At 52.8% G+C, this 12,210-nt stretch overlaps 1 protein-coding gene across 1 annotated transcript; it reads right to left on the reverse strand.

The window, feature by feature from the left end:
• Positions 1-227: 227 nt before the first annotated feature.
• HSH2D (hematopoietic SH2 domain containing) lies at positions 228-9,910 on the reverse strand. The gene is made up of 6 exons (XM_080821251.1): positions 9,865-9,910; positions 6,585-6,730; positions 4,932-5,021; positions 3,712-3,877; positions 3,118-3,255; positions 228-915 (listed from the first exon to the last, which is right to left on the reverse strand). Exons 2-6 carry the CDS (start codon positions 6,707-6,709, stop codon positions 349-351), a joined length of 1,086 nt encoding a protein of 361 aa, XP_080677377.1. The 5' UTR covers positions 6,710-6,730; positions 9,865-9,910; the 3' UTR covers positions 228-348.
• Positions 9,911-12,210: the final 2,300 nt, after the last annotated feature.

The raw sequence follows: 12,210 nt of genomic DNA on the forward strand, positions 1-12,210 counted from the left end.
GGCACTGACTCCCCTATAACTGGGTGACCTTGGCTGTGCCTCTCCTCCTCTCGGACCCTTAGTCTCTTCTTTAAAATATGCAGCATGAGTCTACCTCTTGGGCCTGCTCAGAGGCTGAACAGAAATAATGAAAGTGGAAGCTTTGGCGTGGGGCCTGGCACACAGTAGGTGCCCTAGACCTTTCCTGTAACTGGTTACTATTACTCAAATCACCAGGTCACCCCACTGGCAACGGCGGGACCAGACCCAAGCAATGTCTTTATTACATTTCTCGGTTCCTGAGGACTGGTGGGTAAATAACGAGGGGTCCGGTGTGAGCAACCCCCAGAGCCAGGACAAAGCTCTTCTTTAACAGTACCCAGGGGCAAAGGGTGGTGGTGGGTGGTACTCCTCAGGGAGCCAGTCCTTCTGGGATTCTGCCAAGTCCTTTGTCTCTGGTCTGGACACTTTTGAGGACAGGGACCTCACTATCGCTTGGTGCCAACCCTTGACCCTCGGGGTCGCCTCGCTCCAGCTGGCCAATCTTGAGGCCTTCCTGGGTGGGTCAGCTCTGTCTCTCCGATCCTGGGGCCATGAGGGGCTTGCAAGGGACATGGCCACAGAGCGGTCTGTGTCGACATTATCTTCCCAGTGTGTGTCACCTGGCGTGGTCCTTGAGCTGTGTGTCACTGTCGGTGGCCCAGCACTCCAGAGCGATGACAAGTTCATAGATGGCAGGTGGGATGTCAGCTGCTGCTGGACCCTCTTGCCTGTCTGGGGGAATGTCTTGAGGTTCCTCCAGAGTTTCCGGCAGGCCTTGTCAAGAGGAGCTTTCGGGGGGCAGGAGGAAGTGGCTTCCTCCGTGGAAACTCTGTCCATCTGTGCTCGTGGCTCCCTTCCCTTTGGCCAGTGAAGCAGGACCGGGCTTGCTGAGGTCTGAAACGAAGAGCAGGTGAGACCTGGGCCATCCCACCCACCAGAGCTCTGAATCTGCCCTGGAGGCTGGGACATGGGTCCCACTCAGACATCTGGAGGGGTGAGAAGGACCCCAAGTGAACCCCCAAACTTGATCCCATGCCCCCTCTCCATCCGCACGAACAGCTTCATTATCTCCCCCAGAGACTGGCAAACTCTTTTCATAAAGGGCCAGAGAGTAAATATTTTTAGGTAACAAACCTAAAACACAGTCTCTGTTCTGAGGCAGCCGAGACGGTTCGTCAATGAGCGAGTGTGCCTGCATTCCAGCAAAACTTGATGGATGTGGAAATTCCACTTTCATCCGATTTTCACAGCTCATGAAATATTACTTTTATTTTTATTCTTTTTGACCGCTCAAAAACATGAAAGCCATGCTTAGCTCATGGGACAGACAGAAACAGGCCAGATGGGGTCCTCGGGCCCTGATCTACTTGGTCGTTCAGGTGACCTTGGTGGCAGATCCCGACAATGCCCCATCCATCTCCCTTTGCCCTGAGCACTCAGTGCCCCCAGCTCCACTCCCAAAGGCCAGCAGTGGGGACTCTGGCTGGGGTCCTTGAACCCATGGCAGGCCAGAAGCGCAGAGAATTAAAATCTCCCAGGAGCAGCACTTGACCAAGGACTAATGGGAGATGGAGTATCAATACCCCAACTCCTTACCCCTAAGGTAGGGTGACCGGTGTGCATGTCCCATGCAGAGTCCCAGCCTTCCCGGGGGAGACCAAACCCTGGCTGCCCACAGGGGAACCTGCTCCCTGACATGCCCTTCATGGGCTGCCCTCTCCTGTCCCACTTCCCCGCTCCCCTAGTGGCACATCTTGGGATCACCTCCCAAATAATGGAGGGCCCAGGGACTCAAACCATGACAGCGGCTCGCTTCTTCTCACCCCCCACCTCCAGATTCCCTTCTAAAATGCCTCAAATATCCTCTTCTTGCTCCACCCCCAGGGACCCTTTTCTGGTCCCTTCCAGTCCCTGCCTTGGACAGTCCCTGCCTCCTTCCTGCCACCTCCTTACTGCCTCCAGGCAGCCCCTCCTGCAGTTGGCAGCCACAGGCTCTCTCATGGCAACTTCCACTGCACTACCTCCCCTCTGCACTTCCGGCCTGGACTAGAATGCCAGCTCCTCACCCAGGCCCCAAGGCCCTGCATGACTGGCTCCTGCTGATCCTGGTCCCTCACCTCCCAGCGACCTCCCTTTCATTCACCCCACTCCATCCGCACACTGGCTTTTGTTGTTGTTTTGCTTTGCAAATACACTGAGCCTCAGGACCTTTGCATGTGCTCTTTTCTCTGCCTGAAACACCCTCCCTGCATCCCTGTGTGTGACTAACTCCTCCTTATTCTATGCATCCCAGGTCTATACCACCTCCCCCAGGAGGTCTTCCCTGACTGTTCCCTTCATCACTTAGCTCCACACCCACTAATGTTCATCCTACCCGCCTGTTTCATTGCCACTATTATCAGAACTTCCCTGCTGTGTGGGGCATGGAGGACACCACTCACTATCACAGTCTGATAGGGGATGCAGACAGGAAACATGAAAACCTACAAATAAGCTTTTAACCCACGAAAAGACCAGTTAAACTGTGAATACCTCCCAGAGCTCACAGACTGATAGGGGAGGCAGGCAGGAAACATGAAAATGCACAAATTTTTAACCCACAAGAAGACTTTTTAAATTGTGAGGAGAGCTCTGCAGTGAATAAACAGGGTGAGGTGATGGAAAATGCAGAGGGGACTACTTTCAATCTGGAGTCTGGGGAGGGAGACACTTGAAGAATTGAAGAAAGAAGCCAGGCATAGGAAATCTGGGAGCAGAGCACACACAGCATGTGCAAAGGCCCTGAGGTGGGTGGCACCAACATGTGCAAAGGTCCTGAGGTGGGACCAGCACATGCAAAGGTCCTGAGGCTAGCCTGATGCATCAAAACAACAGAAAGGATAACAGAGAGGCTGGAGCTGGGCTGGTGCTGGGCACAAGCAGTAGCTGAGGTCACAGTTTGGATTTTCATTTCAGTGTCTTGAAAAATCACTGGAAGGTTTTATACTTGGAGCTATAGGGTCTAATTTTCACTCTAGAAAGTCTCCTCTGGCAGCTGTTGGCCACTTTTGCCCCTGCCCCACCCTGTGTTGGAGATGTGAGCTTTCTGTCACATACCTTCTCGGGTGCAGCCCTGGGATAGGAGGAGGAAGGATTCTGATGTTCCCTGGGGACATGTGCGGGGCTGGTGACTTCCTCAGTCAGTGCATTGGAGTAAAGGAAGAGATCCTCATAATCCAAGTTCGCTGGATCCTTCTGTAGGGCAGAGGGCATCTACTGCTCAGCCCCAAGGAGGGAGATGGGGGTGGTCCCAAGGTCCCAGACAAACCCTAGAAGGTGGCACTCAGGAGCTGCCTTGCCCATGAACCTTGTATGGAAGCCTGCCCCTCCCACAGTAGCTTCTGAGAGTAGGAGCACCCCCCTCTCCCTCCTCCTATCCCCTTCCCCTCCCATGAGCCTTATAAGGAGATATATTATTGCTATAGATCAGCCAAGGTTATACCCCCACAAACGAACCCTTGTAACAAATTAGCCTGGGGGGCTGGGGTGAGGCAGGGAAGGATAATGAGAAGGGGTGGGGCTGTGGGAGGGCAGGGACCACAAGCATGACAGAATCACAAGAGTCTGAAGGGCGAGCATGGGAACAAAATGAGTCTGGGGGCTTGGCCCCTGTGAGGGCGGCTACAGTCCCCCAGGGGTTCCAACCCTTACCTGCCCACAGGGCTGAGTCAGCAGGTCCCTGTGTGGCCGCAAAGGCTGCTGCTGGTGGAAGGTGACCAGGGCGTCCAGCGAGGCATGGGCCTTCTCTTCCCCAGGGATCATGAAGCTCCCATCATCCAGAAGCTTCACCATGAAGTGGCGGCAGCAGCTCTGGGCTCTGCAGTGACACTGCTGGGGCTAGAAGTCCTATTCCTCCTCCTTCCGACCCCATCTCCCCCCACCCCCTCCCCCAGCTGGTGGCACTGAGGCTGCAGCTCTAGTGTTTAGGTTCCCAGGAGCCTTCTGCATTTTTTAGGCCACGTGACACTGGTACTAACCACACCGTGCCTCGGTTTCCCCATCTATAACGTGGGGCTACTAAGGCTGACCTCGGGATTTCTCACAAAAATGGAATAAGCTACCGCAGATAAAAGTGTCTTGGTGTCTGGCTGGAGTCAAAGGATTGGTAGAAGTGATGGTAGTGAAAATCTGAGTCAGGCCCCCAGGCTAAGTCTATGTGCCTGGCACACAGCAGGTCCTCGATAAATGGTCTGTTAATGGATGGATGCACTTATTAATGGCCCACTATGTGCTTACTATATCTCATTTAATTTTCACAACAGTTTGAATGACTTTAGCCTTCCTATATTAGAGATGAGGACTTTGGGGGAGGCACAGATAGGTTGAGTAACTTGTCCAAGGTCACACAGCATGTAAGTGGCAGAGCCAAGCTTTAGACTGTGTGACTCAGGGCCTAAACTTTTCCCATGGTGGGTAACTCTGCTGTGAAGCCATTGGATTTTTTTTTTTTTTTAATTCCTTTGGCCTGGTGTCCTTTTTGAAAAGTAGTTTGTGTTGTTGAATCCTGTGGGATGCCTCGTCAGGTTTTGAGGCCTTAAGGAGCTGGACTGCTCTAAGTTTCCTTAACATGTCCCTGCGGGTGGAGTCAAAGAGTTGCCAAGCAGATGGCTGAATGGGGAGGGGTGGTTAGGGGAGGGCAGTAGCCACTCTTGGGCTCCCAGCAGCCCCTGTTCTCAGACACATAGGCTGTTACCACCAAGCCCCCATCTGCTGGTTATAGCCGGACCTGCAGCTGCTCATTGCAGCCAGATTTGGCCAGAACTTTACACCAGTTGCTCTCTGAGCAGCTGTGGCATGATACACCCCTTGCCCCCTCCCAGGAAACCCTGGAGCCCTCCCACCCCTTCCCTGGGCCCTAGCCCGGGCCTTACTTGTAGGACAGCGTGTAGCCCACGTGGCTGTGACTCACTCTAATGAGAAAGGATCCCAGTGGCTCTAACTCCAGCAAATTCTCGGCGTCCCTGGAAGGACAGACACAGGAGGGAGATGTGCACCCGTCATCCCAGGACTGAACAAACCTTAACCCCTTTGTTGTGGTGGTTTCAGACCTTGGGATACTCAGGGATGTTCCCATCAGGGGCAGAAGGCCTTTGATGACTTTGACCCCAGGACAGACTTTCTCCTATACCCCACTGCCCTTGCCTGCCTTCCTGATGCCTGAAATGCCCTCATACCCAGTAACTGCTCACCAAATTACTACTAGTACTCACCATCATCATGACTATGATTATCCTGGGGTCACAGAGAGGAAGGAAGGTGGCCTTCTATAGGATTCTATAGGACAAGATGGGGAGACTTGGGACCCAAGCTGTCTACTCCAGAGGCCGCTGACCACGTGTAACTACTGCGCACTTAAAATGTGGTTTTTTTTTTTAAAGATTTTATTTATTTATTTGACAGACAGATCACAAGTAGGCAGAGAGGCAGGCAGAGAGAGAAGGGAGGAAGCAGGCTCCCTGCTGAGCAGAGAGCCCGATGCGGGGCTCGATCCCAGGACGCTGGGATCATGACCTGAGCCGAAGGCAGCGGCTTTAACCCACTGAGCCACCCAGGTGCCCCTAAAATGTGGTTTTTAAGATGTGCTTTTGGCATAGGATACCAGAGTTTCAAGACTCACTATAGGATAAAGGAATGGGTACTATCTCATGAGTGAGACTTTAGTGCTCATGTTGAAATGATAATATCCTGGATATACTGGGTTGAAGAAAAGATAAGATTAAAATTAATTCTGCCTGTTTCTTTTTACTTCTTTTACTATAGCTACTAAAAACTAAAATTGCAACACGTGGCTCACATTATATTCTTAGGGGTGCCCATGCCCCAAAACTCAGAGATGGCAGCCAATCTGCCCTCTTTGTGGCTTTCGTGACATTCTCTCAATGTCTCTAGGCTAATGGTGGCCATAGATGTTCCCTTCATTTGTTTGAGAACCAAGGGGGTGAACTAATGAAATGTATTTGTTCATGTCCTCAGAACTCGGTCCAGTGTAGAAAGCGCATGTAGGTCATGTCCCTGATGGATGGAGAGCAGCTGTTTGGGACAATGTGTTAAGAAGGATTCAGAGGCGGGCACCTGGATGGCTCAGTGGGTTAAAGCCTCTGCCTTTGGCTCAGGTCATGATCCCAGGGTCCTGGGATCGAGCCCCACATCGGGCTCTCTGCTCAGCAGGGAGCCTGCTTCCCTGTCTACTTTTGATCTCTATCTGTCAAATAAATAAAATCTTAAAAAAAAAAAAAGAAGGATTCAGAGGCTGTACCCTGCCATGATTGATGGTGGATGCCTGACTTTGGGGGATGGGTCCCTGGCAGTGCTGATCCGGTGGCCACTAGTATCGAGAAAGCTGAGGTCCAGGGATGGGAAGTAACTGGCCCAGGTCCCATGCTGAGTCCCCACCTGCCCAGGACTTCAGAGCTCTTTTCACCAAGTCAAGCTGAGTCCAGAATTCTGTAGAAAATCTGCCCAGGGTGGGGGCAGACAAGGAAAGAGGGCGAAAGGCATGGTGGAAGGTTTGTGTGTGTCCTTACTCTCTCGAGATGGCACCATGGAACCATGCAGGTACCCCTTCTTGGGAGAGCTGAACCACCTGCGTCTGCACAAACCAGTCCAGTCGAGGGGGCAGTGGTGGGGGCAGTTTTCCTGCCTCTGTCATGGCTTTCTGGGGAGCGGTTACCTGGAAGTAGGAGGGAGGAGAGAGAGTCAAGCCTGGTCCACCTCCTATACTTTGTTCTGTTCTTACAGCTCATGGTACTTGCTCCTTGGGTAAGTCCCCCAAGCTGGTGAGAGCAACAGGCTTGAAACTGGCTTGTGTTTCTTGAGCACCTACTATGCATTCATTCATTGGCTCCTTCCAAAAATCCTCCCAGAATTTTTCCTTGTCCTTCTACTCTTATTACACCATTACTACCAAGTGTTAGAAAGCTCCCTTTATAAATATATGCATTTAAGCTTAAAAACTGACTTTACTGAGGGGCACCTGGGTGGCACAGTAAGCATCCTACTCTTGGTTTTGGCTCAGGGTGCGATTTCAGGGTCTCGAGATCGAGCTCTGCATTGGGCTCCACATTCAGTATGGGGTCTGCTGGAGATTCTCTCCCCCTCTCCCTCTGTCCCTCCTGCTAGTGTGCACACTCTCTCTCTCTCTCTCTCAAATACTTTTTTAAAAGACGAACTGACTTTATTTAAATAAATATCAACATCCCAGGAGCTATGGGGACATGGCAAAGTGGTAAGTGAAGGGGCACCTGAGTGGTTCAGTGGGTTGAGCCTCTGACTTCGCTCAGGTCATGATCAGGTCATGATCGAGACCTGGGGTCGAGTCCTGCATCGGGCTCTCTGCTCAGCAGGCAGCCTGCTTCCCCCTCTCTCTCTGCCTGCCTCTCTGCCCACTTGTGATCTCTGCCTGTCAAATAAACAAATAAAATCTTAAAAAGAAAATGGTAAGTGAAGAAACACTAGAGAGATGCCCTGAGTAACTCCCTTTGCTCCCAACATCGTCATGTCTGGTGGCACCAAAGCCACATCTGTAACATGTCAGGGGCAACAACATTAATTCACATGAGTTTCGACATTTTAAGCTCAAGGTAACACTGGAATTGTGAGCTAATGATGTCGGGAGCTGAAGGAAAAGAACAGTCCTGATTTTTTAAGAATTATTTTTAAAAGATTTTATTTATTTATTGGACAGAGAGAGACACAGTGAGAGAGGGAACACAATAATGGAGAGTGGGAGAGGGAGAAGCAGGCTCTCCGCTGAGCAGGGAGCTCGACACTGGGCTCCATCCCAGGGCCCTGGGATCATGATCTGAGCCGAAGGGCAGACGCTTAACCAACTGAGCCACCCAGGTGCCCCAATAGTCCTGATTTGTAGAAGAGTATCAAATCAATGCAAAACCAGCCACAGGGTCATGGCCTGCTGGGTGGTCTGCTCTGAACCCTTCACAGTCACCCTTAATTCTGTCCCTAACCTGGCCTACCCCCTACGCCGGCCCTATCTAATGTTTCAATATTGCAGAAGGTCATTGTTACTGGGCTGTTTCCAGAGGTGGGGACATATTGACTAACCCGGTCAATATTGACTTTCTTCTGCCAGAAGACAGATGTGGAGCACGCCCTCCCGGGAGAGGCCCAAAGGCATTCTGGGACGAGTAAAATTAAAGAGATCTATTAAGAAATATTTAATAAAGCTGGGTGACAAAGCAAAGAGCCTGGAATCAGAGCCAGATAGCCTGGGTTCCAGCCCCAGCTCCCCCACTCAGCTGCTGTGTGACTTGGGTAAGTCACTTAATATCTCTGTGCCTTTAGTTTCATCTGTAGTTTGGGGATATGACGATATTTGCCTGGGAAAATACAGTTCCTTCAGAACTACGCGCTCTGTGTATATAATAAATATTCATGAATCCGGTAGTGTCCAGGTTTGTTCTTTTTTCTACTTGGGAGAACTCCTATTTATCCTTCAAGACCCAGCAAAAATATCCCCTCCTCCAGGCAGCTTTCCTGTCTCTTCCCCTAGACAAAGCCTTGGCCCCCTTCTCTGTCTCCCATCTTCCCCTCTGCTCCTGCCCAAGTTTTGCCTAGCCTTGCCTCGTGGAGGTCAAGTGTCTGTGTGTAGTGTGAGTCCTGACAGTTGGTTTTTCTTTCTGTTAATTCAAGTGCCTGACTTAAGCTTTGACTGCCAAGTCATCTGCTTGAACTCACTGAAGTCTATCACGAATAAACACGTTGAGAGCTGCACAACTAGATAAAGAGCCAGGATGCTCCCCCTCTTCTCCCCCCACCCCCACAGCCCCACCACGAGGCTCCTTTATTTCAGACATCCTAGTGGATTTCGATAACTGGCCATTCGGATCATTCCCCCCCCCCTTCTTTCTTTTCTTTTTTTCCTCTTCCCATGCTTCAAATTCCTGCTCTTGTTATACACTCACTAATAAGGAGTGCGCCCCCCAAACCCTAGCCATCCCCCCTCAAGCCCCATAAAAGCAGAACCCCAGGGCCATGTGCGCTGGCTTGGTCCCTCTCTGCAACCTGGTTGTATGCCCCCTGGCCGGCCGTGGACACACCAGGGATTAGTAAGTAATAGATTTTTTTCTTTCAAGTTTCCAGATGGTTATGGCTAATGGTCGCTTGCAATCCTAAGAACCACAGGGGTCAGTCCTGTTGTCACACTGGTTTGGCAAGGGGAGACGTGAGTGGGAAGCTCAGGGGCCTGGGTGAGCGCCCGAGCTATTTACTATCAATAGACTGACATGCACAAAGCACTGCGTCTGTTTCTGTCTCCCCCATATCAAGGGCGCCCAGAGACCGGGCCCAGGTCTAGGTCATTTTGGATTTTTCTGGGTCCCCAGTACTACCTGGCGCTGGGCAGGCCCAGACGAGTGTGCAGGGGTGTCTGATGATGAATATCCAGGGATGAATGAATCCATACTAAGTTTTGGCCTCCTGACCCAGACACTGGGGCTTCCCCCATCTCCTTGTCCCCCACACTCCAGCCCTAAGGACATCCTTGCTCTACCCCAAACTGACCAAGCTCTCTTTCCCTCCATACCTTGGCCCATGCTGTTTCCCTGCCAGGAATGCCCTTCCCCCAGCCCCAGCTCCGTTTTCCAACGGTCAGCTCCCACTGGAAATTCCTCCTGCTTTTCTGGTCTCTACCACCCTGTCCCTCCTTCTGGCCCAGCCTGGCTCCCATGCTCTGTCTTCTAGAAATCTGGGAGGATGCTGAGGCTCTTGGGGCCCGGGCGTCACCCAGCACGGGCAGGCCCAGAAGTGGGCGTGTGGCTGGCTAAGGGACTCCCACCCTGCACTTACCTGGGAGATCCCTGGGCAGCGGATGCTCTCACGAGTCTCACTCTTGCTCCTCAGAGCCTGCAGGAGCCTTGGTTTCGATTCAGGGTCTGCACGTCAGCGGGGTGGGGCTGCTGCCCCCAGGCTGTTCCTGTTTCCTTAAGCAGGTGAGCCCAGGGGCGGGACTGGGACTCTGCTGGTTGCCCTCGGTGTGCTATGCCGTCCAGAAAAGCCGCTGAGCTGTGTGGAGGGACACCCTGGCTTCACCCACGACAAGCCTTTATTGAGCACCTACTGTGTGCCAGATCCTCAGGGGACCGAGAGGGAGCCCAAGGGGTGCAAGCCCCACCCCTCCTGGCATCTATAATCTAGCAAGCAATGAAGAAGAGTAAGAAATGATGAACGTTTTAAAGCAGACAGCCTCTCAGGAAGGAGGGTCTGGGGGGTTAAACTGATCTGGAGGAAGAGGCGCTTGGGGACAGGTAGGAGTTAACTTGATTGTGAGGTGCAGAAAGAGAGGGCTACAGGTGGAGGGAAGAGCACAGGCAAAGGCCTGAGGCAGGGTCAAACCTGGACAGGCTGGGCATCCTTATGCACACGGGGCCACATTATGACCTCCTCTGTAACAAAACACACCACTAAAACCACATTTAAAGTGATATTTTATGATTGCATTGGCATCTAGTCCAGGCTGGATTATTATATATTCGTTATTGTTGTATTCATTTCTTTTCTTCTGATTTTCAAAAACTAAGACATGCTAGGGAGCCCTACTACCCCCCCACCCCCCGTAGGCCGTGAGTGTAGGAGCTCGTGTCTAACAGACCAGGCAGGCCCGGATGTGAGCCAGCTGTACCTCCTTCCCCAGCACAGGGGCCAAACCACTTCCTTCTCCCCTTTCAGGCAGAAATAGCCCAGATCCTCGGGGCTGAGCTGGGGCCCTCCCCTGGGGGCCTATCACCCTGGGCCAGCCAGTCTAGATAGCTCCCACTACAGGCTCAAGGTCAGTGGGGGGTGGCCTTGTCTGGAGTCTATGGGTCCACAAGGCCCAAGCGGGAGACACGTGGGATCTGGCCTCTTACTCACCCCACTGGGTAGCCTTGGGTGACTTGCTCAACCTCCCTGGGCCTCGGTTGTCTTAATTGTGAAATGGGCATGATTACGGCCCTCCTTCATCACAGGATGATGGCAGAAGTGACAGTCATCAAGCCTGTGGCGTGGGGCTCAGTTGAGGGTAAAATCAGGTCTCTTCACTGTGACTTAATCTGATGCCTTTGGGCCTGGCTGGGGAGAAAGAAGCCCAGGCTCGGGACTGCACAGCCTGGGCCACCTTGTGCCACTTGCGTCACCTCTGTGCCCTCCACAGCCTGGTGAGTCAGTTCCCAGCCCTGATGGTAAGGAGCAACGCTGTTGGGGAGGGGCTTGCACCAGCCCATGGGGAGGGGCTTGCACCAGCCCAAGAGACCCTCGCCCCTTCAAAAGCCTGGTCTCATTTGCATACAGTGCAGTCTCCAGAAACATGGGGGGTCTCAGGCCACTTCTGGCCCAGCCTCCTGAGGCTCTACCACAGAGGGCTCCCCCCAATAACCTTGACCCACTTGGGGGACATGGTCTTACACAAACTGAAGTCCTCCCCTGAGAATGTCACAACAGAATCATCCCCAGCCCTTGGTGACCGTAGTCCTCAAAACTGTGAGCAGACAGGTGGCCCCAGAGAAACTTCTAGAAGAGGACCAGCAGGGGGATATGGATCTGGGACTGCAAGGCCCCTCCTGCTCTGGTGTAGCTCTGGGCTTTTCACTGGAGGCCTCAGCTAGCAAGTAGGACTTTCCTGGCCCGGTGGGGTGGCTCCCAGAGCAGGGACCACAGTGCTCTCTCAGCCCTGCGGACAGGCGGGGGTGGGGCAGTGAGTCTCTGCCATTGCTGATCTTGATGTGTTTTCAACCATCCCACCGTCCAACGAGGCTTATTCATGAATTCATTCACTCCACAAACATCGGCGGAGCCCCAATTGTAGGCAACGTGCTAGATGTTGGCGACGGAGCAGATAGGACCAGCACTGTCCCTGCCCGGCCGGAGCCTGCAGTCCACCGGGAGATGGTTACTGCACGAGTCCCCACACGGGTGCATGGTGAGGGCAGAGCTGGGGGTCGGGAAGCTGCTTCTTCCAAGTCAGGCTTTTGGTCACAAGTTTCATCTCCTCAGAGCTCGGGGTAACCGACCTCCTGCGCTTTGATCCTGTCTAGACCTGGGGTAAGAGCAAACCCGGCACACCTTGAGGAGCAGACGAGAGCCAAGACATGCGAGAGTGGAACAGGACTGGAGGCCCTGCCAGGAGGGCCTGTGCTTTAAGTAATAGGCCTCCCGGGG

Source organism: Martes martes (assembly GCF_963455335.1).
Source record: "Martes martes genome assembly, chromosome: 1".
Lineage (NCBI taxonomy): Eukaryota > Metazoa > Chordata > Mammalia > Carnivora > Mustelidae > Martes > Martes martes.